The following is a 19,590-nucleotide window of genomic DNA, read 5'->3' as shown; positions in this document are numbered from 1 at the left end:
AAGAAATACCCGTTCCATTTAACGGCTACAGAGATACTGTGTACCGATCTGCATGATTTTGGACAACATCTGTAACAGGGCCAGAACCAACCCCCAACCCCCCCCCCTCCCGCCCGCCCGCCTGCCCTGCCCCCCCCCCCCCCCCCCCCCCCCGTGTGTGTGTGTGTGTGTGTGTGTGTGTGTGTGTGTGTGTGTGTGGGTTTGTGTGTGATTGTGCATGGCCTGAACAACAGCGCCCCTCCCTTAACATGTGTGGTCACAAAAGGTACTGTAGGCTAAATAGATATAGATACACCATAAAAATGCAATTATACAGCATACGATTTGTGAAAGTGACAAACGGGCTTCACAGTTATGTCAGGTGTGTTCATATGCTGATGGTGATGCGATTTCAGATCAATTGCTCCAGCCACTGAGGAGAAACGCGGTTTCAGACAGACACTCAGACAGACAGACATTCGCAAAATTATAGTATAGATGTAAGTACTGACAGTTCAGGCGGTGTATCTTTGCACATCTATGCAATATGCTCACCTGCGTGTGGCTCAAAATGGACAATAGAGGTAATATATCTGTAAAGCTGTAATATATAGATTTGGGAGTGTAAAGCTAGAGGTAACCAAAAATATTGTATTAAATGCATTAAGTTCCACTTGTTTTATTAGGCGTTGGTTGCCAAATATGGCAGCAAGATAGTCAGAATTGGCCCTGCATGTATGGATTCCATACATTAGAGTCTAACGAGATAAATCTGAGCTAAACTAGCCCACCAGTTTAAATCCCTGGCTCACTGTATGAATAAATATAATATCTTTGGATTTGACACTTTACAGTAAAGTATGTACTGCACTGTGTATATACATCGTTCTAATATAACTACATTGAATAGTGAAACAAACATTTTGCTTTTCAAAAAGTAGTGAGGAAAGACGTGTCTCCCGTAAGGTCAAGTTTAAACACAGCTAAGATCTTCCAAATTACTACTCCTCAACAATCAAACTCTGTTGTCCTTTGAAATGGAACTATGATGATTATTTTAACATGTTGTGTTAAAATATCAGACACACATAAGGTATGCCTTAATTTTGTATGTCTGCCATATAATAGCACAGGATAATACATATACATCATACATATTTGATTTACAGCTGCTATACTATAATGGGTGGACATTTAAGCCAAGGCTACATGTTGTTGACAGACAAATCAAAAGAAAAAAAATCAAATCAAAAGACTCCATTATTTTGATGTAGAGCCTACAGTACATGCCTGGGTTGGGGTATGATGAAGTGGGTCTTAAGTTATTAAAACATGTTTTGAAAAGATTTGGCCCACCTATTTTTACACAGGCGTGCCTACTTAATAATAAGCCACTAGACGGACCATGTATGGCTCCCAGAAAATTGGACGGCATTGGGTTTAATCATGTGTTACAGGTATTTGTATTTCATGTTTGTTTGTTGTATTTTTTATTCAGCATTTATAGTAAATGTATTTAACCTTTCAGACCTGTTGAGTTTTTGTATTTTTGATCTGCCAGCTTCACTAATAAAGATTTCAAATAATGAATTAATAATTCTAATACATTGATTGATCTGACTTTATGTAGCTCTGCTATAAGTTCAATACGATCTTACAGATACAGAACTATGAAATTATTGCACAGACGCAATATGTTGATTAGCAGGAGTAGAAATTAGCAGTTGCAAAAATTGTGTTTAGTATGTTATACTGTAGGACATTGTAGTCAGGCATGGACTGCATGTGTCCTATACTGGGAGAGTGCATGCAAAGTCTCACTATAGCTGAGGCCAAACTGGTCAAAAACCATTAATTTGGTGCACTTGGTGGAGAGTTTCTGATTTTTGGTATGGTATAATAAGGTATTGGTATAAGGTTTTCAAAAACCATCGCAAACAAGTTGGGCTCGCCCCCTAGTGGTCTGTTTGCAATGAATCAAATATTAGATACTCAGTATATGGTTCAAACCCCAAATAATTGATGAAAGACATTTTTCAATGGATTCTGTTACTATTGGGTATGATAAATAACAACTAAAAATTCAGGAAGAAATAACTACCGGAAAGGCACCATTTTCAAGATGGCGTCCACGATGGCTGCCGGGAGCTGAAAATGCCTATAAACTGGGTTTTAACATGTAAAAAATCATAATAAATCTGCACTTGGTGAAGAGTTCTTGATTTGTGGTATGGTGTTAGGTATGGGTATAAGGTTTTCAAAAACCATCGCAAACAAGTTGGGCTCGCCCCCTAGTGGTCTGTTTGCAATTAATTCAATAGTAGATCTGTCAGTACATGGTTGAAACCCCAAATAATTCATAAAATAGATTTTTCAATGGATTCTGTTACTATTGGGTATGATGAACAACATACTAAAAGTTTAGGAAAAAATTACTGCCGGAAAGGCATAATTTTCAAGATGGCGTCCACAATGGCTGCCGGGAGCTAAAAATGCCTATTTAATGTGTAAAAATTCATATAAAATATGCACTTGGTAACTAGCTTTTCCATTTTGACATGGTGTTATATGGGTATAAGGTCTTCAAAATCTATCGCAAACAAGTTGGGCTCACCCCCTAGTGGTCTAAAATATACTGACCTATCTAATATCTGATTCATTGCAAACAGACCACTAGGGGGCGAGCCCAACTTGTTTGCGATGGTTTTTGAAAACCTTATACCCATTCCTAACACCATGCCAAAATTCAAATACTCTTCACCAAGTGCATATGTTTTATGATTTTTTACATATTAAAACCCAGTTCATAGGCATTTTAAGCTCCCGGCAGCCATCGTGGACGCCATTTTGAAAATGGTGCCTTTCCGGTAGTTATTTTTTCCTAAACTTTTAGTATGTTGTTTATCATACCCAATAGTAACAGAATCCATTGAAAATCTCTTTTATCAATTATTTGGGGTTTCAACCATAATATGGTTGTCAGTATATTATACTGACAAATCTTCATTGCAAACAGATCACTAGGGGGCGAGCCCAACTTGTTTGCGATGGTTTTTGAAAACCGTATACCCATACCTAACACCATACCGAAAATCAAAAACTTTTCATCAAGTGCAGATTTATTATGAATTTTTACACATTAAACTCCAGTTTATAGGCATTTTCAGCTCCCGGCAGCCATCGTGGACGACATCTTGAAAATGGTGCCTTTCCGGTAGTTATTTCTTCCTGAATTATTAGTATGTTGTTTATCATACCCAATAGTAACAGAATCCATTGAAAAATCTCTTTCATCAATTATTTGGGGTTTGAACCATATACTGACGTATCTAATATTTGATTCATTGCAAACAGACCACTAGGGGGCGAGCCCAAGTTGTTTGCGATGGTTTTTGAAAACCTTATACCCATACCTAACACCATACCAAAAATCAAAAACTCTCCACCAAGTGCACGAACTTTCACAGTTTGGCCCCAGCTACTATGATGATCAATCCAACGGTGGATAACATTAGCCATTCATAAACAGATGCACAGGCAGACAAACCGTTACAAAAACAAAATCAGGCTGTATGGAGAGTTGCATTATGATCCAAGAAATAGAGGGAAGAAATTAAGGATTATGATTGTAGAGGTTATGTATAAATAACACATTGTGGCATGTTGTGAAAAAAATGCCACCCCTGCAAATCTTGGAAGCCAATCATAGCCAATCGGAATGGAATATAACAAATCTGACAACTACGTCTTGATGACATGACTAGAGAGATAATATAAGTTTTGACATTTGACAAAAATCTGTCTCATAGTGGCCCTATAACAGGCCGATTTGAAAAACAATTTACTGGTGATTTTTCCTTGGCCTACTGGGGGTGGTTGCAAAGTTTCTGACCGATCTGTACAGTGGTACTTGTAGTACCACTAAAAACTACACAGATTGTCTCTGTCAGGCTGGACAACCGAGGGCTGGAGACTGTTTTGGCCTATAACTCTTGAACCGTATGTAGTACAATAAAAAAAATTACCCCTAAGTTCTGTTCGGGTCATTTTGACCCGTAATAAAAAAAGTATAAGTTTAAAGATTTTCCACTGAAACTCACTGGCCTTAAAATTCTTCTGTAATTAACACTAGTCCTGTGCCCGGGGGGTGTGCACAGTCTGTGTCAGTACACATTTTTACAGTCTATTGGTTCCCTTGTCACTCTGACATCAGTCTGACATCATGCTCTGATGTCACTGTAATGTAGGGGAACCACTCTTAACAGAATGGGTTTGCTGCTCTGACATCACACTCTGGCTTCATGTCCCTTTTATGCCCATATATTTTATGCCCATATATAGTCGACAATGTGATGTCAGAACATGCCCAGCATTCCCAGATCACACTTGCAAATTAATTACATCCTTGACTGTTTTATGCCATATGGAGATCCCTGTCCTGGTGTCATCAATATTAAGGGCATATCTGGGAATGCCCATATATATGCCCATATATGGGCATTCCCAGATCACACTTGCAAATTAATTACGTCCTTGTCCGTTCTATGCCCATATATGGAGATCCCTGTCCCAATGTCATAATGCCACCCTTTCACCACTAGAGGGTGCCCAGTGTGCCATAGAAAATCCCATAGAGATATGCTGGTATATGCAGAAGCCCTGCAGCCATGACTTGCCTGAACACTTTCCTTTGTGCATGTACAGGAAGAGGATGAAGTTAGCTTGAAGTTAGCTATTGGCTACCAAGCATTTTAAAAGCCTTATTTTCGTCAACATAGCCATGATTAAACCTTGCACACCTCATGCATGGGAAAAAAACAGAGAAGAATGAGCTCTAAAAAATCCAATGCAATCCTGGATTGCATTGGAGTGGATTTGTGCAGTTTGTTCACAGCTTTCAAACAAAAAAATCCGATTGGAAATCCGTTCAGGCATTCTTGAGATAATAGCCATTATGTTTTACATGTTATGTAAACAAACATGGCTGCCCTGTATGTTAGATGGGGTTGTATGGGGGTGGAACATGCAAAATCGCGATTGAAATCATGTTCACTAGATTTGATGGGGTCCAAAAAAAAAAATTCAATTTTTTTTTTTTTTTTTCTTTTTTAATCCCGAATATTCTCGTGATTGGCACTATGGGATGCGCTAATATATCCCGAGTATATTCGTGATTGGCAATCAATGAGTTAACCCTCTAAGGCCCGCATATCTGGGAATGCCCATATTTGGTAATGCCCATGGGCATGTTCTGCCAATTTCAACAGGCACTGTTGAGATTGGGTAACTGGTCCAATATACATCACTGGCAAGATAGCCAAGAATTGGCGCGACCTCGCATGTCGCCCTGAGGCATCTTACTAGTAATTAGAATAGCACCAAAAAAACTACACTACACCCATGCTACACCCCCCCACACACCCCCATTTTTTGACCCTCTAATTCTGTTCACAGGTCGACATTAAACAGTGCTTCCTTATTTTTTAAACAGACATACATTCACACCAAAAACGAAAATACATTACAGTGAAAGAGAACAAATATTTCTCATAAACCCCGGCGGATATTTCAAATGGGAGCTCTGATTGGGCTGAAACCTTACCCACATTTCTTAATGTTTGATAACAAATGTGTGGTGAGTATTACTCTCACACAGATATTGGTTTTACATTCATGTAAAGAATGTAAATACACAAATCCATAGTAAGAATTTATTTTATTTTCATATATTTTATTACAGTGCCTGGAATATCACTGTGGGGGGGAAACACACATCAAAACAACAGATGGGGGTGGAGTTTGTTGCATAAAACAAAGAATATAGAATATAAGACCTTTTTGTCAAGAAAATGTGTTTAAAGTGCTTTCATGCATAAGAAAAACAGACTGATTTCTTCAGAGAATTGGGCGTGTGCTCACATTGGATGCTGGTGGTATCTGAATCACTAAAGAAGAACTGATAAATATTGGCTTCCTGGTCAGGGTTGCTACAGTATGGAGAAGAGCCCCATCATGGGATGGTTCATTATTATCATGTTTGCTGTACTGGCAAAAACCAAATCTGAAAACCAGACATGCAAATTGATAGGGCACACCGGGTTTATGGAGTTTTTTAAAGAGGGAGACCTTTATATTGGAGGAGTTTTCTCTATGTCAAGTTCACGTGAGCTAGTAGATTATGGCTTCAAGGCAGTGCCAGATACATACTGCACAAAGTAAGTAAAATTACATATTTTTCAAATTGTAAATAAGTTGGTCTAACTGTGGTCTATAAAGATATGTGCACTTCTCTGCATATGTTCTTTTATTATTAATCAATGGTAGATGCTGCAATAGCTATTTTTGTTAATTCCGCTCATTTTTAAACTGAATCTCAAGGTTATCAACTGTAATATATCCTGTTTTTTGTATATCCTTCCCTGCAACTGAATTTGAGAGCAACCATTTCATTTTCAGGAGAAATGACAGGGAATTGAAGTTTGCTCAGACATTGATTTTTACTGTGGAGGAGATCAACAAAAACCCTGAACTTCTTCCTGGCGTGTCCCTGGGCTACATGATCTTCAATGGCTGTGGGAGTGAACACCTGATACGGGCCTCTATAGAAGCTCTAAACGGAGAGGACAAAGGTCAGGGTTGCACAAAAAGAATTGAGGCATTGTTGGGGCACTCATCGTCAGGAGTAAGTGCTATGATAAACAAAATAATTGGTCGATTCTCAACACCACAGGTGAGGTGGTTTAGACTCTGTTGCAAGTGGTTCACTGCACCATAACAATTGGGCTGTTAAGTCTGACATCATTTTGTAGGCAAAGGAGAACTTTTGCCCCCCAAAAAAGCGAATCTTTTTACTATTTTTACTATTTACTAATTTTCCTTCTCTTTGTTGTTGAAAGGAAAGTGGTAGAATTATACTTTAGTCATTATTTTTGTCTCGGATCTGTTGAAATAGCTAGGGACAGATATTGACAATAAATCTGCTTGGAGGTCTGACTACAAAATGATGTCACAGCTTAAAAGCCCCATACATTTTTCCACCATTTGAGTCAGGCCTCATTCAATTTATAATGTCTTTATTGTTTCTATTTTAACAGATCAGCCACCTTTCAACCTGTGCTTGCCTGAGTGACAAAAAACTCTATCCTACATTCTTCAGAACTGTTCCAAGTGACCGCTTCCAAGTCATAGCTCTGGTGGAGCTCATGAAGCACTATGATTGGCGCTGGGTTGGCGTTGTTCGTTCAGCCGGCACATACTCAAAGGAGGGTGCATCTGAATTCAGTAAGGAAGCAAAAAAAGAGGGCATCTGTGTTGAATACTTGGAGCATTTCTCACAGTGGAGTTCTGTCGAAAAGATAGATGCCATTGCAAATACAATAAGAATGTCATCATCAAAGGTGGTTCTGTTGTTCATGTCTGCATTCTACACGAAAACATTCTTAACGAAAATGGATGGAAAGAACATTTCTGGGAAACATTGGGTTGGCAGTGAGGCTTGGATCACTATTGTAGACCTAGCTTCTGCAAAGAGAAAGAACATCTTGCAGGGGGCAATGGGTTTTGCGATCCCTAAGGCAGCCATCCCAGGTCTTGCTGAATTCTTACTAAACCTGAAACCATCAGATGAACCGCATAGCGCTCGTATTAAAGCTTTTTGGGAGGATGTCTTTCAATGCAGCTTCACTCCTTCGAACACGTCTGCAATGTGCAATGGCACTGAGGATCTAAGAACAGTCTCAGTCTCCAATGCCTACACTGATATGACAGAGTTCGGGACAGTGAACAATGTTTATAAGGCTGTATATTCAGTAGCACATGCCCTTCATGCATTATTGCAATGTAAAAGTGGCACAAATTCCACCATGCTGGGAAAGCGCTGTGCAAAGGAGATTGATGTCGAGCCTATACAAGTGAGTTTATGTAACATTGTAAATAACCTCCCTTAATGGTTACGTTTGTAGCATTGGTGTGAAGTTGATGGTTGTACACGTTTTCACCTCAGGTCAATTCATCATCAAATAGTCATAGTCAGACCTAGGCACGGGCACACGTAGACATCAAAGGGGGCTTGAGCCCCTGCCCTTTACCCTTCTGTAAAAAGTGCCCACTCCAGACCACTAATGCAGTTTTTACTATGGTGAAAAAATGCAAATGCCCTCTTTCCATGCCATACTTGAAAGCAGTATCCAAGAGAATTGCCATGTCCAAACTCTCCTGAACTTGAATGTAGCATCTTATGTTGAATGAATTGCCCTCTTTGTGTAGAAATCCATGACGTTACGTTACGCCACCTCTCCAGTATTAGCTTGATTATGCTTAGTTCAGTGTGTTATCAAGCACTGAAAATAACAGACCTCCAATCTCACAACGCATCGCACTGCGACGCGCTGTGAGCTTGGAGGTCTGCTATTTTCGATATTTCCACCAAAAGGCCCTTTTAGAAATGTCAGCCCCTGCCTCTCTAACATTCTATGCACGTCCCTGGTCAGACCAAACTTGACAAACTGTCTCTGCAGGTATTAGAGCATCTGAGACGGGTGAACTTCACCACACAGAACGGACACAAAGTTGTGTTTGATGACAATGGAGACTCTGTGGCACAGTATGACCTGGTGAATTGGCAAATACATGATGATGGTGCTGTGGATATTGTCAATATTGGCTACTATGACAGTTCCTCTCCGGAAGGGATAACGTTCAAAAGCAATGTAAAAATAATATGGGGTGGAAACCACAATCAGGTAAGAAATCTAATAAATGAAAATAAGGCAGAAATGACTGCATTTTGGTTTATTTTTTTATATGTTTTCAATATTGTATTGTTTTATTACTTGTTCTTGTATTGTTTTATTGTATTGTAACTGATATGGATCTTCCTGGGTCTGAAATAAAGATTGAATTGAATTTAATTGAATATTCAGTTGGTGACTGCATTATGTCTGTATCAGGTTCCAAGGTCTGTTTGCAAAGAGCCGTGCCCCCCAGGGACTCGTAAGGCCATAAACAAGCGTAAACCTGTGTGCTGCTTTGACTGTTTTGAATGCCCAGAGGGGACAATAAGTAATCAGACAAGTGAGTTTGTATTTTAAATGTAATCCTTCTCATGTGCTAACAAAAGAGGCTTAATAGCTGAAGTTAATATTTGCTATGAATTTCTTAATTTTTAATCATTATAGTAACTATACATTATACTTCTTTTGCAGATTCTCCTGACTGTCTGAGATGTCCCTCTGAATTTTGGCCAAATGAAAAGAAAGACAAGTGTATTCCAAAAGCTGCCGAATTCCTTTCTTACAAAGAGATCATGGGTGTAGTATTGACTGCATTTTGCTGTCTTGGTGTATTTTTGTCACTTCTGATATCAATAATATTCTTAGTTCATAGGGAAACTCCCATTGTAAAAGCCAACAACTCTGAGCTCAGTTTCCTTTTGCTTTTCTCGTTAAAGCTGTGTTTCCTGTGTTCTCTGACCTTCATTGGCCGTCCCTCAGACTGGTCCTGTATAATGCGACACACAGCATTTGGGATCACATTTGTTCTCTCCATCTCTTGTGTTCTGGGGAAAACTATAGTGGTGTTAATGGCCTTCAGGGCGACACTGCCAGGCAGTAATGTCATGAAATGGTTTGGTCCGGCACAGCAAAGACTCAGTGTTCTGGCTTTCACTCTTGTACAGGTCCTGATTTGTATACTTTGGTTAACTATCAACCCTCCATTCCCAAACAAGAATATGAAGCACTATAAAGAAAAGATTATTCTGGAATGTGCCCTAGGATCTGCTGTTGGTTTCTGGGCTGTGCTGGGTTATATCGGACTTCTTGCACTCATGTGTTTTATACTGGCTTTTCTTGCAAGGACATTGCCAGATAGCTTTAACGAAGCCAAATTTATCACCTTCAGCATGCTGATATTCTGTGCCGTGTGGATCACCTTTATCCCAGCTTATGTCAGCTCTCCTGGGAAGTTCACCGTAGCTGTGGAAATATTTGCAATCCTTGCCTCTAGTTTTGGTTTGTTGATATGTATATTTGTCCCAAAGTGTTATATCATAATTTTCAAGCCAGAGCTAAATTCAAAAAAGCATATGATGAGCAAGGTGGCAATTAACTAAAGCTCTAAATTAAATAGTCCACAAGTATGTAAACAACTGTAGCTACTTGACACAGCAAGACACTCCTGTGATGCATGTAACCTCTTACTGAATGAATAAATCAAATCCAGTGGTTTGTAACATTCCTGTCTCAGTGATGTTTTTTTTTTCCTTCTGTATAATAATAATTTTCTTCTCTCTACTATCTTAGAAAGTATCAATTATTTGAGTATATGCATTATGTGTTGTACTGTATATCTTATTTTGGTTAAAAGAAAACGTTTTTTGTTAAAAGGTTAAAGGACTATGTTTTGATAGTAATCATTGCTATAGAGTCACAGGGGTCTCCCACTCTCCCCATCTCTCCTAGCCTGGGTCTAGACCATAGGCCCCGCCCACTCCACTGAGTGAACAAGCTTCAGTATGAAATCAGGCTACACCAGGACGGGTCTACGCACGAGAGCAACACAGATACCTCTGAAACGTTCACTTATAGTCTCCCTTCTTTCGCACTAAATAAAACTCTTGAATGAGTTATGACCTTCTTGTCATTTAACTACTAAAGTTTGCAAACGGCAAGTCATCTCAATACTGTCAGCAGACATCTTATTGTCAGCTTTATAAACTCCACATAACAACTCAAAGGTATATTAATGACATAGTTCAATGTTGAAAATGGGTGGTTCTCCCCTTTAATTATGTACTACCTGAATGAGAGATTTTCAGATTTCCATTTTATGCTCATCCATAAAATTCACTATGCAAGATATAACGGGATGTGCTATAACTTTGTATACCTTTAGATTTCCATAAATAAATATTCTAAACAAAAGTAAAAAGTTTGCATTATTATATCATATCACTACCGGTGCCTGTTGGGTACCAGTCTACTCGGGAACAATGCAAGTTGGGATTGGGAACGATGCAAATAGGGAATGCATGCCCCACCCTGCAATGCAATACCAATTATACCCATTGTGTTTATAGGCCTATATATATATATATATATATATATATATTAGTGCTGTCCGAGTTAACTAAATTAATCGCAATTAACTCACCGTTATGTTAATCGCGATTAATTATTTTAATCGCAATTAATCGCATATTTACAAACATTGGCTACAATATCGGCTATATTGGCTACAAGGTCCATCCCTGTTGATGTAACAAAAAATACAATGTATATTTAAAGCATAAAGGTGGACACAACAGTAATCATTTAGCAGATCCTTATACCCATCAGCTGCAGTCTGTTTAATGCAATACCATTATGATTTATTCAGGTTTTTAATTGATTTCGAATAAAAGATTAATATACTTTCGCATAAATCCAGCAAATATTTCCACTCCCAAGTTAATAGGGCCACGAAAGACTTGAAAGATATCCCTCTAAGTTACATTGTGACCTGATAAAAGCTGATGACTTATTTGCGATTAATCGCGCGATTAACTACATAAATCATGCGATTAATCGCGATTAAAATATTTAATCGTTGGACACCACTAATATATATATATATATATATATAACGGAGGTGATCCGAACTTCCCCACCCGGTTGCGTGAAAGTCCAATATCTTAACCATGTGTGAGTCGCAGCCCCAGCCTGAAGCCTCAAAAGTCTAGTATCTGCCCTCGTTCCATAGGGATATCCCTTTGGAGTAATGGTTAAGATATTGGACTTTCACACGGGAGACCCGGGTTCGAAGCTGGGTGGGGAGGTTCGGATCACCTCCGTTACATTGGTGCCGTGACCCGGATCCGGGCTTCCCCGTAGGAGGAGGTCAAAGGGGGGTGAGTGTGACGGTGAGAGTCGCAGCCCCAGCCTGAAGCCTCAAAAGTCTAGTATCTGCCCTCGTTCCATAGAGATATCTCTTTGGATTAATGGTTAAGATATTGGACTTTCACGCGGGAGACACAGGTTCGAAGCTGGGTGGGGAGGTTCGGATCACCTCCGTTACATATATATATATATATATATATATATATATATATATATATATATATATATATATATATATAGCCTATAATCAATGATTTTCAACAGGAAGTATCATAACTACTGGTTGGCCTGCAACTATTTGAGGCCTTTACATGAGCGTATGCTCCAAGGACAAGGACATTTATTTATTTATTTGACATTATTTTATTTTATTTGTGACTTCATTGCCTACATAAATACATAGGCCTACATACATACATACATACATACATACATACATACATACATACATACATACATACATACATATGCACACACATTGGCATACATACATGTACTCCAACTGTCCCCATTTTCAACAGTTTTTATTATATTTTGACACTTGCTTTGGCAAAGGTAAACATATGTTTTCTCATGCCAATAAAACTCCTTGACTTCACTTCCGCATCATATTTTTCTTGCTGTTTTGTTCTGGCTTCAGAATTATAATGTAACACTTAGGTGCAAAGATACAAAAGAGAAGGCCAAAAGCTGAGGCAAGTATGGCAAAAATATGAACAGCTACGGTGTATTTGCCAGCTGTGCTCACATAGACTGGAATAAACGTAATCCACACAGCAAAGAATATCAGCATGCTGAATGTGATGAACTTGGCCTCGTTAAAATTGTCAGGTAACGTCCGGGCAAAAAAGGCCATGAGGAAGCAAATACAAGCCAGTAGCCCAATGTAGCCTAGAACACACCAGAAGCCAACCTCTGAGCCGGTAGCACACTCAATGATGATGGTGGCACTGACGTGACCTGTGTTATGGTTGGCATAAGGTGGACTGGTGAGCAGCCAGATGAGACAAATTAACCCCTGAGTGGTGGGAATAGACAGAACATTTTTATTAGTACAATTTAAAAGGTTTCATTATTTAACCACATTATATCATGGCTGTCGGGCAGACATAGCGGTATTTCCATAGTTCATATTCGTTTTATGCAAAAGTAGCTAAAAAAAGCTAATCTTAAGCACAAAACACATCACAAGGTAACTGCAACTTTTGCAAGTTTCCGTGAAGAAAATAAAACATGAAAACAATGAAAGCAAGAGCTTGTAGCTAAATAACAACTGCACTTGATCCATTGGACGGTTTTGGACATACAAGATTTTTTTGCCCAAAAGCGACAATACATAATATAGTATAGTCTAATATAATAATACATATAGTAAGGTGTTCAAATACAAGACAGAGTACATTTTGAAAGAAAATATATATATCCACCTGGACAAGTGTACATATTAATACACTGGCTCTCTGTTGATTGGGTCCAAACCACCTCATGACATCACTTCCTGGCAACGTGGCCCGGAAGGCCATTAGAACAACCATAGTTTTGGCCATGAGGCAGGAAATGCATAGGGCAAAGCTGATCCCAAAGGCTGGGTAACGGATACGGCAGAGCCAATCAGAGGGCTCGCCAATAAACAACAGGCCAATGAGGAAACAAATGGCCAAGAACAGCAGAAGAAGGAAGCTCAGTTCCATGTTGTTGGCCCGTACTAATGGTGAATCTCTGTGTGAGAAAAATATCACCAGGATGGAGAGAGAGATGCAAGCTCCAATGAGAGATACCACACACAGAACAATGCCCATAGGCTCGTGATATGAAAGGAACTCAATAGCCTTTGGGGTGCAGAGATTCTTAGCTTCATTGGGCCATTTGTCCTCTGAGCAACGTGAACAGTCTAAAGAATCTGGTTAAGGAGAAAGAATAGACCATGTTATTGCATTTTCAGACAGTTCCGAAAAATACCAATTACGTCATTGGTGTAATTTCAAACAATAGTTCCTTTTTTTCCCTCCTTTTTTACTGATGGAAGAACAAAACACATTTGTGTTAGCCTTCCAGTTATTATCTTGGAATCCCACCGATGCAGCCTGTCTCTGAGACACAGAGCTGGTAGACAGAAATTACAGTATACAATCTTGTAAGCATTAGAGGATCAATTACTGTATATGAAGATAATGGGTGAATTACTCCTTTAACCCTAATATTCTTCAATGGAGTATATAATTATGCCATGACATGATTTTAGTTGAAAATCAATAGTGTTTAGTGACACTGGTTGTGTCGATATGTATACATTTGCTCTCAGAGGAAAAAGACTGTTTCAGTACATACCAGTCTTATTACTGACCTCCCCTTCAGCACAGGTGACACAGTCAAAACAGCAGACAGGTTGTCCCTTCCTCCTGGCTACACGTGTGCCTGGAGGACAGCTGTCACTGCACACAGACTGCACTGCCTGAGAGGCAGAGGGAAGCCACTCAGAAAGACACTGATTTTATATAGTATGTTGCTCTTCATACAATTAAATCATACTGGAACTTTACTTCACACAATAGCCTACCACAATTAGATGCATATGAATAAATGTGGCCCTATGATAAAGACAAGTGTCTATACTGTACAGTATGATGTTCTGTTTACTCTAACTCCAATAAAAAATATGTTAAGATATATATATATATATATATATATATATATATATATATATATATATATATATATATATATATATATATATATATATATATACACAATTTCAGCTGGGAACTCTATGTTGTCACTTTGAATGTAAAATGTTCTTGTAAGACTGTTTAATTAGTCTTTACACAGCATGTGCCCAATAGTTTCCAAACCAATACAAGCAGATCCCCTAATGCATTAATTAAAAGCACATAAAACAGTCTACATGGGAGGAATGGTCTCAGGCCTCTTCTCAGAGAACACACCTGGTGCCCAATAGGCCACTGAATAGCTGTGGCCTTTATGACCAGGCTACGTCCAGAGGCCGATGAAGCATCATAGAAGCCAACTTTCACCAACTGCAGCGAGCCGTCGGGCCCTCTTTGCCAGTTCATGAGGTCATAGAAGGCAATGGGATCACCATTCTCATCAAAGTTGACCTTCTCCCCAAGTGTAGAAAAATGTGCATGTTTCATATAGTGGAAAAGCTGGGCAAAAAAAGAGCCGTATGTCATCATAAAAGCAATTAAAAGAGATCCAGAATTTTTGTTTCATTTCAGATTTAAATGATGTTAGTTGAAATCACTCTAACCTGCCAAGGTTTAACGTTCTTTGGATCCCCACAAGTGCCATTAAAGAAAGGGCCCTGTCCTGCGATACAGTTACTCATGTCCTGCAGAGCATGGGCCACCAAGTATACCGCCTTGTAGACATTATAAGACACTCTGAGCTGAGTAATGTCAGAATAGGGTGTGTAAACATCCTCTAAATCTTCCATCTCATTGCATGGTTCACGTCGATAGCTGCCACCATGATTGTGTGTGTTCATGGACCCATTCAGCTTGCAATTAAACGTCTCTTCCCAAAACTCTGCTAGAATTTTTGACTCACGAATGTAAGATGGTGTAAGTCTAGTCAGATATTCCTTCAGTCCTGGAATTACATCAGCCCGCCGGATGCCAAATCCTAAAGTTCCTGTCAGGAGATCAGCAAACTCTTCCCAAAGTGACTTTGCTGTTGCCCAGGCCTCACTAGCAATCCACTGTAGGCCGGTGACATTCCTTCGCCTAATCTCTCTCAATATGCTTTGGAGCTCAGACTCGGCAGAGAAGTTAAGGATGACCTTAGAGGAAGACCCCTATGCAGAGAAAACAAAGAATTATACTTTATCATCTAATTTATATTTCAGCATATGAAAACTGCAAGTTTTTTTACTTGAATATCTGTTATTTTCAGTCGTGATAAAATATACATTTTATTTATAGTCCCAACTCTGCACCTATGATCGTATACAGGCTAATCCCAAATTTCCAGAAGGAGCTATATCTATTTCTGTTTCCATTTCAGTTTTCTTTAGCATTGCTAGACTGGCTTGACATCAGATTAAAACTGAAAACGCATGAAGGTAGGTATCATAAATGAGTTTTGCTAAAGTTAACCTGCTGGTGGTGTTCCTTGACCTAGTGGGGATGTGCGTGCAAAATTGCAACCTGCGTTCATGATTTGAGGCATTTTGTTGAAAACTGATCAATCCTGCAAACTTTGGAAGCCAATGTTAGCCAATTAGGATGGAATATTAAATATCGGACAGATCCGTCTTGATCACACTATAGAGATACTGTGTACTGATTTGCAAGATCTTTTGATCAAATCTGAAAGAGTTATATCCAAAAATATGTTTTACATAAGTTGGCGCTATAAAAGGCAGATGTGAAAATTGTGCGCGTACAAAATGTATACTGTAGGTAAAAAACACGAATCGGCCTGCCACCATGAGGCTGATTTGAAAAATTTGAAGTGGCATTTCTTCCTCTGCCTAGTGGGAATGTTCGTGCACAATTTCACCAAAATTACACGCTGTGTTCATGATTTGAGGCATTTTGTTCAAAATGGACCAATCCTGCAAACTTTGGAAGCTAATCGTAGTCAATCAGGATGGAATACTGTCTACCGATTTGCGTGAACATCTTTAGGAATACTGTCCAAAAATTTGTTTTGCAAAAATCAGCCTCATAGTGGCACTAAAAGGCCCATGTGAAAAATTTGGGCAGAGGTTAAATTGGCATCCAGGGAGTTTGTGTGCACAGTTTGGCCAACGGTGCCGATTAGCTGGTAACAGACGGACGGACGGACACACGGACAGACGGACAGGGTGTAGGCCTTCGGCCTGGCGGAGACAATAACACGGTATCAATGAATGATCAGCTACAAGTACCTCAATAACATTGAGCAGGTCATTTAGAGCCTGCCGAGTCAGTACTCCCGGGTAGAAGTGTGTATAGGCAGGACACACATGATACTGTGCTAATTCCTGCAGGAAAAGCTGGATGGCAAAGCGTGCATAGTCAGACTCCACCCCTATGACACCCACCCACGTCCAGCCAAAGTAGCTGACCAGCCGGGCAAGGGCTTTGCTCTGGAAGGCATCACTGGGCATGGTGCGCATGAATGTGGGGAACTCCCTTTGGTTGCTCAGACAACTGCAAGATGCAAAATAGCTCACCTGGTATAACAGTGAGAATAACAGTTGACCTTATATTTCAAGCGAGGTAATTTATACAGACTGCTGTTTAAAGATTTAAGATTGCACAATGCACAGTGGCAGTCAAAACCTGATTTGATTCATCAAAAACTAATATTTTGTCAATAAGAAAACAATTTCAATATATTTGTATAACACAATATATTTGTAACACAGTTGTTGCTGTGCTATTGCATAAATATAACACAATTGTTGTATAAATATATGATTATATGTATTATAATTTAGGCATGGTGACAAGGAAATAACTTGCAATGGCCTGGAAGTAACACATTACAGCAGTACAGATTAACAAGTTAACGTAAAAGTAATAAGATCAATGAGTCCAAATGTAGTGATACGGTAGTTGAATACGCCATACTGTATGACACTGAATATGACAAACTTTATTTACTGTACTGTGAAGCACAAGACAGTGTCAGACATCACCTCAATAGCTGACCTGTATAATATAAATGTATTAGTACAACACAAGAGTTCAGTCTCACCAGAGGGATCTGGAAGGAACTCAGAGTTCGTAGCACAGCCATAGACACCCCAGAGGCAGCGTCTCCTATGATAACCGGTGACACAGTCCTGCTTATGGCACCACAGCCTAAACCTAAACCAGTGCTCCTTAGATCTCTGTCTGTTTTCAGATCCCTCTCTCTCTCTTCTCTCAAGGCTCTGGAATCTCTCTCGGGCTGTCCGTTCACCAACAGCAGAGCCCCTCTCAGCGACACAGATATGTCATTGCAACTATCCTGAATCTGGAAACCCAGCTTCAACTGTGGGAGGAGGTCACTGCGATTGTTGATCTCTTTGATTGCAAAGGTCATGGTCTGCATCCAGCGCAAGGCTCGGGCGCTGAAACTTTATTTATTGAATGGACAGATCAGTTTGACAGAAAAATACATTACATGCTGCAAGCACACACAACATACTGTACCTAAACAAGACATTTAAATGTTTACTTACTACTTATATGCAGGAGGTCTTGGTTTGGAATTATATGTTGAAATAGTAGATATTGGATTATAATGTAGAGGGAATAAGCCCCCTAGAACCACATCACCATCTTCATAAAGGCTGCCTGTCTCCTCTTGTCCCATGAAAAAGCAGGCTGTAAGGATGGCAGATGTGCCAATCTTGCTCCTATAGAAAAGAATACTTATCAGCACAAGACAATTGATAGAAATATACGCCATGACTTGCACAGATACGTAACAATCTGAAAATAATTCTACACTTTTAAATGTTTCTGTTATTGAATCTGAGTAACCACACTTTCCACTGTCTACGCAGAAGCCAAAGGTAGATAATGCAAGACTTTTATATACTTAGTGCACACAAATCTCAGCGTTACGCCCAGATAGATATGACATCAGACCCTGAATTCTGGGGGTAGGGCATTTTCTGCTAATCAAAACCATTTTTGCCTGGTTTGGCCTGAGCTATTGATCATGGAATATTGTTTAAACATGTGGATCGACTAGAACTATTACAGTACAATTATTTCTCTGTCAAAAGAAAGGTATGAGTTGAGTTAATAGGGGGGCAAGCACATAGTGCCGTGGTCCACTTTCGTTATTGTGGTTTTATTAGTATTCCGCATATTTTGAGTAATGAAACTCTTCAATATGGTAGAGGTCTACCGTCTATGTTAAATGGCGAAGACACGAAACCCACAACTTTCGGCCAAATCGTGGCGCTATAGCAATCAATTGAAAATGCTCAATTGAGAGTATAACTCATTAGCCTGGCATGGCCAGACTAATATCACTCCATAGATATTAGTCTGGAATCTCTTAATGGAACGCCTCTGGTGATAAAGCCGCCCAATATTTGCATACTGGGTCCTGATTGGTCCCTCACTTTTTCGGAGGGACTGAAATACAATCACAATTCAGTAGTGCCAGTTATGACTTTTTTAGATATGACCACCACAGCTGTGTAAAGATGAAACCTAGTTTCCCCTGCAGTTATTATATATGGACATTGTTATTGTAAAAGGCAAAACTTTGTTTTTCAGCTGATTTAAACCGGGCTGTTGTAGTTCAATGCGTAGAGTGGAAATCCTAAGGAGAAGGTCATAGGTTAGAATCCAGACTAACTATGGGTTATTGTGCATATTGGATAATATCTTTTTTTCCCTTTCTTATTGCTTAGTGCATGTGCACGGTTGACACAAATTTACATTTTGCACCTTAATCCCATGTGCAATGCTTAGATTTTTTGTGTGTTTTTTTTAGCACCTTAAATAAAGTCCATAAGTAGGCCTATATATCATGCACAGTAGGCCTACACATCTGCTACTATGCTCACCTTTATATCTTATCTCAGGTACTATGTCTATAGGCTATGTAGATATTTTAGTTTCTGGTTTTATTATTTAATCTCCTTTCCCACTTGCCTTATTGACTTATTGTACTGCAGCGGTGTGTGACCATTAACATAATGTTCAAAACATGTACATTGTTAAGTAACATATTGTAGCTTTTACCCAAATGAAGCACTTAGCCATTGAATTACTTTCAT

General features: G+C 39.3%; 2 protein-coding genes across 2 annotated transcripts in view; one reads left to right on the top strand and one right to left on the bottom strand.

Moving 5' to 3' along the window:
• Positions 1-10,090, top strand: part of LOC308290024 (uncharacterized protein) — a gene marked incomplete at both ends in the record, with an annotated part of 44,364 nt that extends 34,274 nt beyond the window's left edge. Inside the window, 6 exons of the mRNA XM_080731801.1 lie at positions 5,962-6,194; positions 6,436-6,709; positions 7,074-7,889; positions 8,496-8,720; positions 8,928-9,051; positions 9,183-10,090. Coding sequence (XP_080587927.1) covers positions 5,962-6,194; positions 6,436-6,709; positions 7,074-7,889; positions 8,496-8,720; positions 8,928-9,051; positions 9,183-10,090 — 2,580 coding nt within the window. The remainder of the gene's footprint in view (positions 1-5,961; positions 6,195-6,435; positions 6,710-7,073; positions 7,890-8,495; positions 8,721-8,927; positions 9,052-9,182) is intronic.
• Positions 10,091-12,450: 2,360 nt separating this feature from the next.
• Positions 12,451-17,891, bottom strand: LOC308290023 (extracellular calcium-sensing receptor-like; the record flags this gene model as incomplete). Its single annotated transcript, XM_080731800.1, has 7 exons — positions 12,451-12,873; positions 13,283-13,755; positions 14,184-14,307; positions 14,798-15,019; positions 15,124-15,669; positions 16,747-17,034; positions 17,562-17,891. 7 exons carry the CDS (start codon positions 17,889-17,891, stop codon positions 12,451-12,453), a joined length of 2,406 nt encoding a protein of 801 aa, XP_080587926.1.
• Positions 17,892-19,590: the final 1,699 nt, after the last annotated feature.

Source organism: Nannobrachium achirus (genome assembly GCF_963921795.1).
Source record: "Nannobrachium achirus genome assembly, chromosome: 8".
Taxonomy (NCBI): domain Eukaryota; kingdom Metazoa; phylum Chordata; class Actinopteri; order Myctophiformes; family Myctophidae; genus Nannobrachium; species Nannobrachium achirus.
This window is presented reverse-complemented; position numbering and strand designations above follow the sequence as displayed.